This window comes from Xyrauchen texanus, chromosome 39, assembly GCF_025860055.1.
Source record: "Xyrauchen texanus isolate HMW12.3.18 chromosome 39, RBS_HiC_50CHRs, whole genome shotgun sequence".
NCBI classification, from domain to species: Eukaryota; Metazoa; Chordata; class Actinopteri; order Cypriniformes; family Catostomidae; genus Xyrauchen; species Xyrauchen texanus.
This window is the reverse complement of record NC_068314.1, coordinates 22,374,146-22,390,364: the sequence shown is the minus strand read 5'-3', so window position 1 is coordinate 22,390,364 and position 16,219 is coordinate 22,374,146. Positions and strand designations below refer to the sequence as shown.

Genomic DNA, 16,219 nt, shown 5'->3' with positions numbered 1-16,219 from the left:
TAAGTTCTTTAAGTTTCTAAACAATTCTTCCACAGATAACTCTCAAATCGAACTCAATATATGAAGCAAAAAGAGAGAGGCACAAGAAAGCCTCCAGAAATATTTGTCAGCCAAAATAATGAATATAATTTTCTCAAATTGCATTAAGCAGTTTGACCAAAGCATGTGCATATTAAATCTTTGTAGTTTATAACAGTGAGAGCTGTCAGCTAGAGAACAATACCTTGTTTATTTAAAATGTGTCACTTTACAACATGTGTAATATAATCACACCTTTCACAACAAGTGATAACTTGATTGTAGGAAGAGAGTAATGTTAGAAAGTCATCAAATGTTTGACATTGTGAGAAATTATGTTTCACTCCAGACATTCCTGTTTCAATATGACATATGATAGAAACTTACAAAGGCAGGAATCAGACAGGGAGAATGTTGCATGTAGGGCAGAGAGAGAGAGAGAGACAGAGAGAAATCAGGAGATGAGGGGTGAGGACACACCTAGCAAAACACCAATTGGCTAATGACTCTTTGCCTTGTTGTCATGTGATGACAGTGCGAGAATGGGCGATAATTACATGGACAAGTTCAAGCCATGGCCTCTGAGGACATCATGAGTGTTGATCATGAACATTCAGATCATGACTGTTATGCGTTCGGGTGATGTTTCCTCGCTACAAAGAATTGTAAGGCATATCACAGTAAAGCAAATTTAATGGAAAGAATTATCCAAAACTATACACTGTAGGCCAGGGGAAAGTGAGGTTAAATCACCTCTGGTGTAACTGGGTAAGACGAGTCACCACAAGTGTCTTGTGAAGTGTGCAAAATATCTGTTATGTGTTCAAGAAGTGCCCATCATATCAGGCTGTCTGTGATTGGGCACACGAAGAGAAGTGCAATATGGCACAAACTTTTATTTTGCATGATTTTTTGCTCATTTTCTAATTTTAATTGACTAAGACATGCCAGTCTATTTCATACTGTGGCAACCCAAAAACAAACAGTGAAAAACCAAAAAAAAGAAAAGTGATTTTCTATAGTACCAAATTATCAATATATTGACATGATTACTCAAGGATAAGGTGTTGGAGTGATGGCTGCTGGAAATGGGACCTGTCTAGATTTGATAAAAAATGAAAATGTTTTCAAATATTGATGATGTGGTTTTTTACATCAGTAATGTCCTGACTATACTTTATGATCAGTTGAATGCCACTTTGGTAAATTAAAGTAACAATTTCCTTCCAGTACACATGAAACAACATAAAGCAAACACAGAACTACATGAGACTAGACAGAACTAAAATACCTACACATTACTACATAAAGTACACATGCAAATGTGTGCAAACTGTACAAGACGGTACAATAATTGCTGAGACAGGACAATAGGCACAGTAACAGACAGTGCAGCACCGACCATTACACAGTTCTAGTGTGAAAATCTCAGATGAAACAAGTAGTGCAAAAATATATTACAATATAATAGAAAATGCTATGAATGTAAACATAACATTCTATGACATAGTATTCATCAGATAAGCTTATACTATATATGGACATAGCAGTTATTGGGGTAGCAGCCAGGTAGAAGTGACAAGAAATTAAGTACAGTATTTTATGAATACAATTGCAGCAAAAACAATTCAGGTAGATAATACAGAAATGTGCAAAATTTCAAAGGGGGTCGGATGGTGTTCAGTTGTGTGTACAGTCTGGCTGTGAGGTACCCTTTGCCAGATGGCAGGAGGGTGAAGAGTTTGTGTGAGGGGCACTTGGGGTCATCCACAATGCTGGTGGCTTTGCGGATGCAGCGTGTGGTGTAAATTACTATGATGGAGAGAAGAGAGAGACCCTGATGATCTTTTTAGCTGTTCTCATATCCTCTCCTGAATTCAACAACCATCTCTTTTGTTTTGTCCATGTTCAGAAACAGGTTGTTGGCTATGTACCAGTCCGTTAGCCACTCCACCTTCTCTCTGTATGCTGACTCGTCGTTCTTGCTGATGAGACCCACCACAGTCGTGTCATCGGCAAACTTGATGATGTGATTCAAGCTGTGCATTGCTGCACAGTTGGGAGTCAGCAGCGTGAACAGCAGTGGACTAAGCTCACAGCCCTGGGGGGCCTCGGTGCTCAATGTGGTTGTGGAGATGCCGGTGAACATACTGTTGTTGCTAAACAGTATGGCTCTCTTTCTTTAGTGGAACACAAAATTAGATGTTAGGCTCAAATCACTTTGATGGTGGGGGTGGGGGGATGCAATTATAATGAATGATGACTGAGGCATATAGGTTTGGAATAACATGAGAGTGAGTGAGGATATTCATTTTAGTGAACTATCCCTTTAATTAAAGTTTGATGGTCATAACTGGTAATCAGAAGGTCGCTGGTTTGATCCCCACAGCCACCACCATTGTGTCATTGAGCAAGGCACTTAACTCCAGGTTGCTCCGGGGGGATAGTCCCTTTGGATAAAAGCGTCTGCCAAATGCATAAATGTAAATGTAAATGTAAATTAAAGTTTGATGGTCAACTGGACAGAGAAGCCATTTTTATGAGTAATAATAGTTATCAACTCTCCCACGAGCTCTTTTAGGACAGCTCATACACTTGAGAGAGAAAGGTGGGGTGTAGTTTTGTTTATATAGTGAGTCATGACTCAAAGTATCTATACAGACTAATGTCTTCACAACAGAACCAGACTTGTGCAGAACAAAGAATAGATTGTGCAGACATGAAGTCATGCAGACACATGGCGATCAAAATGTATTTATATAATTATTTTTTTCTTAAAATAAATAAAAATATTTTAATTGCAGTATGTTATCATTTGGGTGTGGCAAAAATCACAGGATGTTGGCGAAGAATAGAGGCAGCCTGTTTGGCATTTACTTGATTCTCCCAGTTGCTTTTACATTTTCTACAGCTCGTTGGGGAATATTCCAGTTATGTTTGTGTGCTCATAACTATGGTACAATTTCACCATGATTTAAATTCCCAAAACACCCCTCAGTGAAATCTGCTGATTCACAATTTTTAGCTCAGAAAAATTTTCAACCAACCCTGAATTCAATTATTTTAATCGTCCTCTCTCTCTTACTCACTCTTACAAACACATTTTGCACACACAAAGTTACACAATTTCTGTTCTGGGGACCAAAGTTTAAACCCCACCCTCGCCCTTTTACTTTCTCTCCCCATTGTTGATGAGTGATGTATCCAAGTTGATGCAAAGTTCCAGATGTGACCTGGTAAGAGGCTGGTTCATTGGTAAGCGGTGATGTCACACCTCTTGGGGAGCACACTATCAAGCCAAATCCTCCACAAAACATCCACTGTCTGGCTCCGAGAGATATGCTCACACACATACACACTCACACACTCAACTTCCAGATTTCCCAAATGCCACCACCAATACTGCCCTGAATAGAAACATTGGAAACATGAAAAAGATTGTAATATTGCACACTTGGTTTTTTTATTAAATTGAAATTATGCAGCTGAGTTTCAAAGAGTTTTCATGGGTACTTTTGATTGGGCTAGTCAGCGCCCACCTAGAAACAACTCATAGCACCAAGGCAACCAAACAGAACACACTACCTACCATGTAGCAACATGTTAAAAATACACAAAACACCTAAACAATCACATAACAACATCCTAGTTACTAGGGCTTTGTCGATACAATTAAATATCGATATATTGTGACTTATTCTTACAATTTTGTATCGATACTTAGATCCATGTATTGTGATATTTTCAATGCAGTCTGAGATGCTCCTATGAGGCACGAAAAAGACAAACTGATCTTGCAGGATTCACGGTTTCTCTCACGGGCATGCTGGACCTCTCTCATGTGTTTGGGTCAGGGCCGGACAAAAATATTTTATTTTCAACTTAATCTTAATTTTTTCAATCCTAGTGTCGATTCTTAAAATGCCAAGATCGCTCTTTCTTTCAATCTGCAGTCCCCAACAATCAGACTTCCCATTTGGTACAAAAAATGTCTGTGAAAAGCCACTGGCTGGTAAATTCTTTTAGATTTCACTCACCAGTGTTTGTGTGGTGTAGTGGCATAATATTTCAGCACCGAGATCTTTTCACTGCATGCTGAGAGTAAAAGTTTTGACTCTTTCTGTGCAATGTGAGTCCAAAGATTAGATCCAAGCAAACCATTTGTTGTTTAATAATGTATGTTTTAATATCTTTTCTGTTCTCTACAGTCATCTATCAAAAACAACAAAAGAGGGGACCTGGGTATCTCAGCGAGTACAAATGCTGACTACCACCCCTGGAGCCGCAAGTTCGAATCCAGGGAGTGCTGAGGTACTCCAGCCAGGTCTCCTAAGCAACCAAATTTGCCTGGTTGCTAGGGAGGGTAGAGTCGCATGGTGTAATCTCCTTGTGGTCGCGATTAGTGGTTCTCACTCTCAATTGTGCCTGTGGTAAGTTGTGCATGGATAGCGGAGGTGTAGGTTCTGTGGTGATATGCACAGCGAGCCACGTGATAAGATGCACGGACTGACAGTCTCAGAAGTGGCGGCAACTGAGACTTGTCCTCCATTACCTGGATTAAGGTGTGTAACTGTGTAACGTACTAAGTAGTGGGGATTGGGCATTCCAAATTGGGGGAAAAAGGGGATAAGAAATTATTTAAAAAAGCAACAACAAAATAAACATTTAATTCTTATCATACATAACATGGATGCTGTAAAGAAGCCATTCTGCCAAACAAACAATACTGTCAAACTCCCTGCAACAGGTCTTAAAAAGACAGTACAATTATCTAAGTAAATAATTGTAAATAGTACAAATTAGGCATGTAAACAATAAACCTATAACAATATACTGTATATATGCAATATAATATATTTAATACATTATGTTTATTGATGTAATAAATGAACATGCTAAAAGAAAAGCTAAAATGTCACAAAAACGAAGAAAAATTAATAAAATAAAATAAATAAAAGTGATATGTCTGTAATTAAACAAGTTAGAAGGTCCCCTGTATAATGAAAAACAGCATTAACTGAAAGATAATTTATTTCATACTGTATGCAAGCAAAATGGACATTATACTATACTCATTAATTTAAATTAAAAGTGAATTCGAACCATCATATAATGATATATAATCGTGACGTGTATCGCAAGATGTATAATATCGTGTGGCGGCTGACTATACCCAGCCCTACTGGTAACCTACCACAAGATTACTTTATATACTGCATATATTACATTTTATTCTTCATATAAATTGTCTTCTTCATATAAATATCAATTTATAAACAGGTGTTGCAAAACTCCTGTTCTTAAAGGGGCCACATCCAATTTATGACAAGTTAAATTACATTTAATTTCTCCACTTGGCTACATATAAACTCAGCAAAAAAGAGACATCCCTTTTTCAGGACAATGTATTTTAAAGATAATTTTGCAAAAATACAAATAACTTTACAGATCTTTATTGTAAAGGGTTTAAACAGTGTTTTCCATGCTTGTTCAATGAACCATAAACAATTAATGAACATGCACCTGTGGAACGGTGTTAAGACACTAACAGCTTACAGATGGTTGGCAATTAAGTTCACATTTATAAAACTTAGGACACTAAAGAGACCTTTCTACTGACTCTGAAAAACACCAAAAGAAAGATGCCCAGGGTCCCTGCTCATCTGCATGAACATGCCTTAGTCTTGCTGCATGGAGGCATGAGGATTGAAGATTTGACCAGGGCAATAAATTGCAATATCAGTACTGTAAGACACCAAAGATAGAGAGTCAGGAAGGACAGCTAATCATCCTCACAGTGGCAGACCATGTGTAACAACACCTGCACAGGATCGGTACACATGATCACACCTAGGATGGCGGCAACAACTACCTGAGTTACATCAGGAATGCAGAATCCCTCCATCAGTGTCAGGAATGTCAGTGTTCTGCCATGCCCAGCCAAGAACCCGGATCTCAATCCTATTGAGCACGTCTGGGACCTGTTGGATCGGAGGGTGAGGGCTAGGACCATTCCCCCCAGAAATGTCCGGGAACTTGCAAGTGCCTTGGTGGAAGAGTGGGGTAACATCTCACAGCAAGAACTGGCAAATCTGGTGCAGTCCATGAGGAGGAAATGCACTGCAGTACTTAATGCAGCTGGTGGCCACATCAGATACTGACTGTTACGTTTGATTTTGACCCCACATTCAGGGACATATTATTCCATTTCAGTTAGTCACATGTCTGTGACGCATGTTCAGTTTATGTTTAGTTGTTGAATCTTTTTATGTTCATACAAATATTTACACATCAAATTTGCTGAAAATAAAAGCAGTTGAAAGCAGTTTTTTTGCTGAAATTATAACTATTTGTGTGTGTATTTATAAACTTTCTGTTCTATGTTGTTAGTTTGCACATAATTGTCTGTACTGTTTCATTTTCTCAGATCATCTTACAATAGTTTTGCCACAAGTGGTTCAGTGCCCAGTGAGTGAACCCTGTGTAAACAAATGACAAATAAAATTTACTTCTTGAGATTGATCACTTACTAGAAAAATAAAAACATTGAAAGCTGTATATATTATAAATGAATAAACATAATACTAATATCACAGTATGAATCTTTACTAACTTAATAGTCAATGGTGTCAATTTCTCTTCTATATCCAACTCTACAACAGAGGTTCTTAATGCCCAGACCACTATTATAAATGTATTGCATTTAGATATCTCAGACAGTCATTCTATAGGAACACACACACATTTGGACACACATGATTTTGAAATTCCATTGTTGAGTTTAGGATTCTAAATCAAAGATTGTTGTCACAATCTGATGACAACTATGTTAACTTTATATTCACTTGCTTGATCAAAACTTAATGCTGAAAAAAAAAAAAATCAGTATCCTCAAATTACTGGCTAATCTCTTTGTTTAATTTCTAACTGACAAAAGGAGAAAAGCTGGCATAAGCACACACACATGTTGGTGCACACACACACACACACACACACATGTTTTTGTGGCTATCCGTATGAGTATTCTCCACAGACATAATTATTTTTATACTGTACAACCTATAGATTCTATCCCTTAACCCTAACCCTCACAAAAAAAAAAAAAAAAAAACTTTCTGCATTTTCAAAAATTCGTAGTTTAGTATGTTTTTTAATTGATTTGAATTATGGGGACTAGACATATCCTCATAAACCACAATTATAGCATAATACCCTTGTAAACCTAAAAAATGTCCTCGTAAACCACTCAAACATGCCTACACACACATACACCTGTATACCCTCAGATTGTGTTAAGAGTAGCCATAAGAACTTGCAGGAATGCATATAAGCACATCCACAGACACCAAAGGCAGAGCTTGCCTTGTTTGTATATGTGTGGAAGTGAGAAATCATTGTTTAGGTAAACCTGGGTAAAGCTATTTTTTCCCAAACTATATCGCTAAATATTCCAAAGCCTTGTGCTGCACCCATGGCTTTTTTTGAAGAGACATTCCTTTGCTGTTTCCTCACTAGGGTGTTAACTGAACTCTATTCCTCAAATCTCAACATGGGTGGTGGTTGCAGCAGGGTCTGGCAAATGCACACTCACACACCCTTCTTCCACCCTCCCCTCCACAAAGTTCAGGACCCGCCCTCAAGCTCCAACTCTATAAGAGGACAGAGCTGGAATCAAAGGCACCATCCTCTTCAGGCAAACTCACAGTTTCCTGTAGCTTCCTCTTTGCTTTTATCTCATCTCTGCATCCATCGACCATGTCATCATCTTCTGTCCGCATATCGTCCTCCCATGGTCCCAAGACCATGACCTCAAAGTCCATAGTTACTAAGAGTCGCAGTGTTCTGCTTCCACAAAAAGCCCACAGCGTTTATGGCGGTAGTATCGGAGGAAGCACCCGAATCTCTTCTGCTTCTATGAAATCCAGAATTGGAGGATACGGAGGCTATGGTGGAGTATACGGTGGAGGCTATGGCGGGGGATATGGTGGAGGATACGGTGGAGGATATGGAGTGGGAATGTTGGTTGGAGGCAACTATGGAGGGGATGCTGACTTGGTCCAGCTGAACGAGAAGGCCACCATGCAGAACCTGAATGACCGTTTGGCCTCCTACCTGCAGAAGGTGCACTCTCTGGAGGTTGCCAATGCCAAGCTTGAGACCATGATCCGGGAGTACTATGAGAAAAAGGGGCCAATCGCACAGAGGGACTACAGTGCCTACTGGAACACCATCAATGACCTGAAGGAAAAGGTACAGACTGGGGGTTTCAAGTGCATATAAAGGGGGGAAACGTTTAAATATAGTGGAACATTTCTGTCTGATGTATGAGATTTAAATGAAAGTGAAATAGAAAGACTAGAACATTTTAGTGCACTGAAATTGCTTTGTATATAGAAGTTGATGAAAATACAACTGTGGATAATCACTTGGGTTCTAGCAGTGAACAAATAAAGTAAGTAGAGAGAAAAGCTCCATTGAGAATCCTTGCAACTCAATGTGATCTGTTCTCATATTAAAGATTAGTAAATAAATCTGACCCCATAGCATTATCATAGCATTATGTTTTTAAAATGATGGATTTCCTTCTTTGTTTTTCTCAAGGTCTTACGGTGTAGAATACAGCAGATATAGCAATACTTCTCATTTATGTTCTTCCTTGATTTATTAAATTAACATCAATGCTCTACATTACAGATTAAACATGCCACAATCCACAATGCCAGCATCCTCCTGCAGATCGACAACTCTAAACTGGCTGCTGATGACTTCAGAATAAAGTGAGTTCAAACAATGTTGCCAACACACAGTATATTGCTATATAACTTTAGCTTATTTATACATCAATCATATTGGTCGGGTTTAAACAGTGATTGGTGAGTTCATATCCTATCCAAATTATCCACCAATCAGATATGAGCATGAGCTAGTAATGAGGCAGTCTGTGGAAGCTGACGTTGCTAATCTGCGTCGCTTGCTGGACCAGACAACCCTGACAAAGGCTGATCTGGAGATGCAGATCGAAGGTCTGCAAGATGAACTGGTGTATATGAAGAAGAACCACCTGGAGGTTTGTAGTAGTTTTCCAGCTGCAGAATAAGTTTCTTTATGTGTGATTTATCTTGCAAGTTTGGGCTATAATGTAGAGTAAATTGGAGACCTGAAGCTTGAATCTTGTATGATTACAGGACTTGGCAGCAATGAGGTCTCAGTTGACAGGCACAGTGAATGTGGAGGTGGATGCTGCTCCTCAGCAAGACCTCAACAAGATTTTGGATGAAATTCGTGCTCATTACGAAACCATCATTGTTAAACACCGCAGGGATCAGGAATCCTGGTTTAAGGACAGGGTAAGACTTCTTTCTTTTTCACTTTGAATTCTCATTTTACTGATAAACCAGATATTACAGCTTGTAGCTTAAAACAGTGCAGCTTGGATAATTGTTTAATGTATTATTTAAATCATTTTGTGCTTCTTTCTCTCTTTAAGACTGCACAGTTGAACAAAGAGGTGGCCATCAGCACAGAGACCATACAAACCACTAAGACAGAGGTCTCAGATCTGCGACGCACCTTGCAGACCCTAGAGATCGAGTTACAGTCTCAACTCAGCATGGTGAGATATGGGTGGAATGCAGGAAATGAAGGACATAGATACTGTAGAAAGAAAGAAGGCAGCAGTGAAGAGGGGGGTGTAGTAATACATTTTCTGAACCAAAGTCAAGCCAAAATATGATGTAAGAGATAAGGGAAGCAGGCAAAGAAAAGGACACGGTCAGGGAGATTAATACAAAACAGACGGAAAGAAGGGAGAGTGTGAGATACTGTATGTCAAGGATGCTTTCATTTGTAAAGCTCTCCAGATCCCAGAAGTTGAGGTATACAGGAAAGATGAGAAGAAGCCATTAAGATATGTTGACTGTCCTTTGGGAATCTTTTTGTGATCTTTGGTCTTGTTTTTCTGATACAAGGTATAACCCTTGATAACTAAAAGTAAATCAAAGCAAGTGGACAGTAAAATGAAATCAGTGAACTCATTTGACACAAGTTGGTTTTAAAATGCTCAAATACTGTACATTTTACAGGGTGTGGACTAATGCAATTATTCCTTAATCTTTCTACCTGTTCTAACCATCCACACAGAAATCGTCACTGGAGAAGACACTGTTTGACACAGAGGCTAGATACAGTGCTATGTTAGCAGGCTTCCAGAACCACATCAACGCTCTGGAAGCAGAGCTGTGTCAGATGCGTGCTAGCATTGAGCAACAGGGACGAGAGTACATCATGTTGCTTGATATCAAGAGCCGTTTGGAGAAGGAGATCGCCACCTACAGAAGCCTCCTGGAAAATCAGGACATTAAGTAAGATAATCTTTTCATTTAATTCAGAGTTATTAAACATCAAGATGGGTCTATGTTACATGGATCTTATGCTAAACTTGTACTGAAATGACTTCTCTAATGCATCTTTTCTTCTTTGTCTTCTAGGACTCAAGAAATGGGTAATTAAAATCTCCTTTTTGAATTTTGTGGGGGGATGGTCAGTTTTAGATACTCAATTTAACATATTCTGCATTAATACTCTTTCTCTCTCGCCCTTCAGGTGGATCTACCTCTGTCACCTCTACCATCTTAACGCAGCGTCAATACTAATGCAAATCTGACTGCTTTATGAGACAACACCCAAACACATGCACACATTTGGTATAAATGAGTGTTGTAAAATGAGAACAAGGAAACAAGTGTTACAAAACGAAAACAAAAGATCATTTACATTTGTGTTGTAATATGTAACAAAAACCTGTTCCTGAAAATAAAGCTGCTGCCAAAAATACTTTATGTGTTACTCTTTTTGCCTCAGAACTATGGAATAGATTTTAAAGAAAGGATTACAGAGTTGAGTGACTGATATCTGTTCAAAAATGCTGCAAAACACAGGGGAGTCGATTGCAGTAAAAAAAAAAAATACATCTTAAGGCATGCTATGCCTAATCATATAGGCTGCTTCAAAATAACTTTTGTTCAGTGAAAACACTGATTTCATTATCACCAGAAAACAAGAATGAAAGAATCAAAGTGAGACAATGAGAGAGAGAAAGATAAATAAACTAGCTTGAAACAGATCCATCAAAGTTTAGGTTATGACCTGGCTGGCCATTGACTTCCCCTTCATCAGTATAATCTTTGACCCTTATAAAGACGATTGTATAAACTGGAAAAAGGGAATTCAGTCTAGTGTGGAAAGTGGGATAGCACAATATCAGGAGGAAACATCACTCTTGTTATGTATTTTAAATGTCAATCTGATGCTGTATTCAACTTGTTTGAGGATTCCATTACTTTACCCAATGCTAAACTAAACTAAATGCTAAAATGAATGTTAAAATTACATTAATTTAAAAAAATAATTAATTATTTGCTCATTACTTTATCATTTGTTTTCCTTTTTTTATGGGACACAAATGTTTTTCTTTCTTTCTTTGAAATGCCTGAGCTGAGGCTAAAAAATGCTCCACCAAATAATCATAAAACAATCTATTTTTTCAGTGCAAAAAAATCTTTATAATAGTATAATGCAACAATAATTATTGTAAATGTACATTTATCTATTTTTTGAAGTGCTTCAATATGGTTGAGAAGTGGTCACAAGAGTGATGTTTTCATGGTGCAGGATAGCAAAGAATATATAGCCCAAAACAGACCATTATTATTAAAATTAAAGGGAGACATTGGACACCAAATAAGGCAGATGTAGAAAATGAAAACTTACAGGTAAAAGAGTCAATCACCTTATAGATACACACATTGCCTGTCAGTCCACTCAAAAACACGCAAGTGCATTAGCTTGGAGTTTTTGGCATGATCTGAGCTAAAGAAGCACAATTTATGATACCAGTGTTGTCAGATTTATCTGCTCATTTGAAATAAGTTATTTGATCGTAATCTTTACCAAACTTTTTGGATATTTATGTCTTTCCCCATTCAAGTGGATAGGAGCTGCACTTGAAAAGGACTTTGAGGATAGTCACAAGAGTGTAATTTCCCTTTTGCACTCTTGAGACTGATAGAAACAGAGAACTGATAATGATTTATATTTAATAACATACAAAAGTAAATGTGATTTGACAACTATTCCATTTATTTTGACTTTATTTGTTAATGATTAAAGGAATATTCCAGGTTCAATTCAATTTAATCTCAATCGACAGCATTTGTGACATAATATTGATTACCACAACAAAAATTTTTACTTGCCCCTCCTTTTCTTTAAAAAAAGCAAAATTATGAGCAGGGATGGATTTAGGCATGGGCAACATAGGCAGCTTGCCAGGGGCGGCATGGGGCGCCCACACAGACAAGTGAGTGCCTTGAAGTCCACCAGCCATCTCACCCCTTACTAACCTTTTCTGTGTAAACTTATAGCAAAATTTACAACTTCATTGCCATGACGATGTAATGCCAAGAAACCATAAAATGATTGTAAAAATGTCCATTTAAACAACTTTACAGCTCTCAAGTTTTAACAGAAGAATTATAATTTTATGAAACATTTTTACTTTACTTTTCACATTTCTGCCTTTCACATTCACTTCCATTGTAAGTGCACATTGTTTTGTTTTTAAAAACATAAACAAATATGAAACTTACAAGACCATGTGTCCTAATGTTGCATCCACTACAAGCAGGAAGTGAAAAAGGGGTTTTCAGAGTTATATCTGACCATCACACTGTCTGATGTTTTCAGGATTATAAAAACATCTGACGGAGTTGACGCAAAGTGAGGACACAAATTTGATAGGCAGTTTTGTTATGGAAAATATAATGTAAAGGTTACTTTATGTATTGTTTGATATCTTACAGATCCTTACCTTTCATTTGATATTCCTATATGAATTTGTTGCATTTTTAAACACTTTGGTTTTTTGTTTTTTTGTTTGGGAGTTTAACATTGTAACCTCTTGCTGAGGACAGGTTAAGTTACATGTGCTTCCAAGTAAACAGCATGCATTTTTTTAAATTATAATGAAATTATTTAAAAATAGAAGTAATGAAAACCCGGAGTATACATATTTCCTTTAGATTTAACTTTCAGTATTTAAATTGTTATAAATGTCTTGATTTTTTAACATAATGAGGACTTTTGTATATAGGACATGTTTTGTTCCTTATCTCAAGAATCATGCATTTTTGTCATGAGCCCCACTTAATTTCTGACCCTGATTACAACCATTATTGTAAATACTGGAAAAACATGCAAACATGGATGAAAATAGTCAATGAATGATTATACTCAAATGAACAACAACAATCAAATAAACTGCTGATGCATTTAATGTGTTAAATGTTAAGTGTTAAAGTTACATATCATTTGATCAGAAGAAAATTGCAAACAGGTTGCTTTACAAAGTTTGTGCATCAAACTTACTTTATCGGTCTGCACATATTACACATTTAATTTGAAAATATAATAATAATATGTATTTTTTAATAATAACATATTTAATCAAATAAAATAAGACACACTCTGTTGAGTGAGCAACCAAAGTTAATATGTGTGACTTGATAAAGGGTGGTGATTGAAACAGATCATCTCACATCCCTCCCAGGGAGTTTCCTGTTAGACAAATCCTCTATAATCATCCACAGGCACCAAATGACAAAACACATGCTAACACACATACATAAACTCCTGTACTGCCCTAGAGGAGAAACACTGAAAGACCTAGTAACTGTAGATCATGAGGGATATTATAAATGATAAGGGTAATTATAAACCTCAGAAAATGTTATATTGCACATGAATCTTCACTCAAATAAAAGGATATCTCAGACACTGATTCTGTAGGAACTCATTCTAAATGAATTTTGATTGCTATTGCTGTCCTTAGAAAGTGTTAAATCCAATCAAGAGCTGGAAAACAATGTAAGGTTGTACCCAGTAGTGTGTTTAACAACCACGCAAACCACAAAATTGCGTGGGGCCCCCGGACGTTTAGAGGGCCCCCAGTTCAGATTTGGATATTTCAAGATTAAAATTGCAGCTCCAATTTAAGGCAGCATATCGAGGTGAGGTTTGGCTCTAATGATAACGTGGGCTTTTCTGTGACATGGTGATGGTCATTTTCAGGGTGATTCTGTAAATATGGGCTCTTGTGACATCAGTTTTTAAATGTGCATTTTAAAATCTGCAGCAATATATCAGTGTGCTTTGTCCCGCATCCTGTATGTCATAAGCAGTATTTACACATTTAACCCGTGCCCTCACAGGTATTCTGGAAACTATCGCAGCTACTTTGGGCTGATTAACTGTAAATCCATGTAAACATCCACGTTAAGTGTAAATGCTTTTTGCTCTGCTGGTCGCATTATTGACAACTGGAGCATGAACAGACAGCATTTCTGCACGTGTTGCCCTAAGCAGGCTGCATACTCTGTGTTTAGGGAGCGGCGGTACTGTGTACAGAACTACTGATCTAAATTCTTTCGACACTGAAAACAGTAACTACACAGAAGTAGGCAAAGTAAGCATTAATAAAACATGATCTTGCTTGTGAGTAAATGATAAGAGAATTTTTATTTTTGAGTGAGATACCCCTTTAAAGTGATAGCTTAGCCATCATTTAATATTCCATCATGATTTCCTTACCCTCAATTCCAAAACCAGTGTGACCTTCTGTATTTTGTGGAACCCAAAAGATGTTAGGCAGAATGTTAGGGACTGACGGTCTTAGTCACCATTCACTTTCAAAATATATAGAAAAAAACACATTCACTGAAAGTAAATAGTGATTCAGGCTAACATTCTGTCTAAAATATCTTTATTTTGTTACATGGAAGAAAGAAAGTGAAATGGGTTTGGAACAACATGATGATGAATGATGACAGAATTGCCAATAGTAGTAATAATAATAATAATCCTGTAATACATGTTAAATGTGTATTATGAAATGCAATGTAGGAAGTTAACGAGTTACTCCATACTTGAGTACTTTTTAAAATTGAAACTTTCTTACTATTACTCAAGTAATTATTTATGTTAGCACTTTTACTTCTAATTGAGTAATTAATTTTTGAAGTAATTGTACTTTTACTTGAGTACAGTTTTTGCAACTCTAGCCACCTCTGGTGATTGATCCTGAAATTTGGGCCTTAATTATAAGTAAATAACAGATGATAAACAGGACGTGGTGAAGTATCCAATCTGATCTGTGACCTTGGAACTGACTTTTGTAAATGCTTTTTGTAATCTAGCTGTGTGGTTTTAATATACTGTACCTAGACACATCAGCATTGTGTGGTTACAGGAGTTGGCAGCACTGATGTCCTCTAAAAAACACATTTACGTCAAGCACTATGATTCTTTGTCTGAAAAATTATGTTTTTTTTTTTGTTTTGTTTTTAAATAAAATAAATCAAATCAACACCATGTACATCCATAAGACAATGGTGGCTGTTTTTACCATGGATTTTAATGTAATTGCTGTTTCAGGTTTTGGAGTTGGTACTGACCTGTGGCCTACAGAGCCACTTGCTGCCTTTGGGTCATGTCAAAATTATCACATTTACAAGATGGGCGTACATGAATGCCACCACAATGTCAGAATTACCAATGAGCTATGGCTTATGGAGTTGTGGGTGTGTCCGTTAAAAAATCATGACTGAAGCTAACTGGTATTTTTCAATATATATTTTAATTGTCAATGTTGACAAAACAATTACAAAAGTATTAAAAAAAATGGCTGCCAGCATAAAGAGCTAAAGCAGCAGGATGTGAATTTAAACATATATCAGACTAAACTGATGAGTATTCTGTCTAGACTCCCGAACAATGCTGAAGTTTTAAAAAATTGATTCACACCCTAAGTAACCACTGGCACAATGGCTATATAGGTCTGATATGATCATATTCTCTGGATCTGGTTAGTTGCTTCGTATAAATTCCATTCGTTTTGTACACATTTTGTACTGCGTTGCCTGTAGTCAGTGAGAAAGTACTCTTGAGTATCCAGAACAATTTGAACTGCAGCAAAAGGTCTGGTCCTTGTTGTTGCCTATATTATGGCCAAGAACTGCCAGTTTAGATAGGAAAAAAACATCTGACTGACATCTAATATGTCAATCACAGCTTGTTTTATTTGGGGGAAGCCAATCTGAAATAGATAATATCCCTATGTATCATATCATTATTTTTGGTATCTTGA

General features: G+C 37.1%; 1 protein-coding gene across 1 annotated transcript; it reads left to right on the top strand.

Moving 5' to 3' along the window:
• Positions 1-7,549: 7,549 nt before the first annotated feature.
• On the top strand, positions 7,550-10,851 carry LOC127632580 (keratin, type I cytoskeletal 13-like). The gene is made up of 8 exons (XM_052111238.1): positions 7,550-8,268; positions 8,713-8,795; positions 8,929-9,085; positions 9,204-9,365; positions 9,506-9,631; positions 10,159-10,379; positions 10,506-10,519; positions 10,621-10,851. Exons 1-8 carry the CDS (start codon positions 7,774-7,776, stop codon positions 10,668-10,670), a joined length of 1,308 nt encoding a protein of 435 aa, XP_051967198.1. The 5' UTR covers positions 7,550-7,773; the 3' UTR covers positions 10,671-10,851.
• Positions 10,852-16,219: the final 5,368 nt, after the last annotated feature.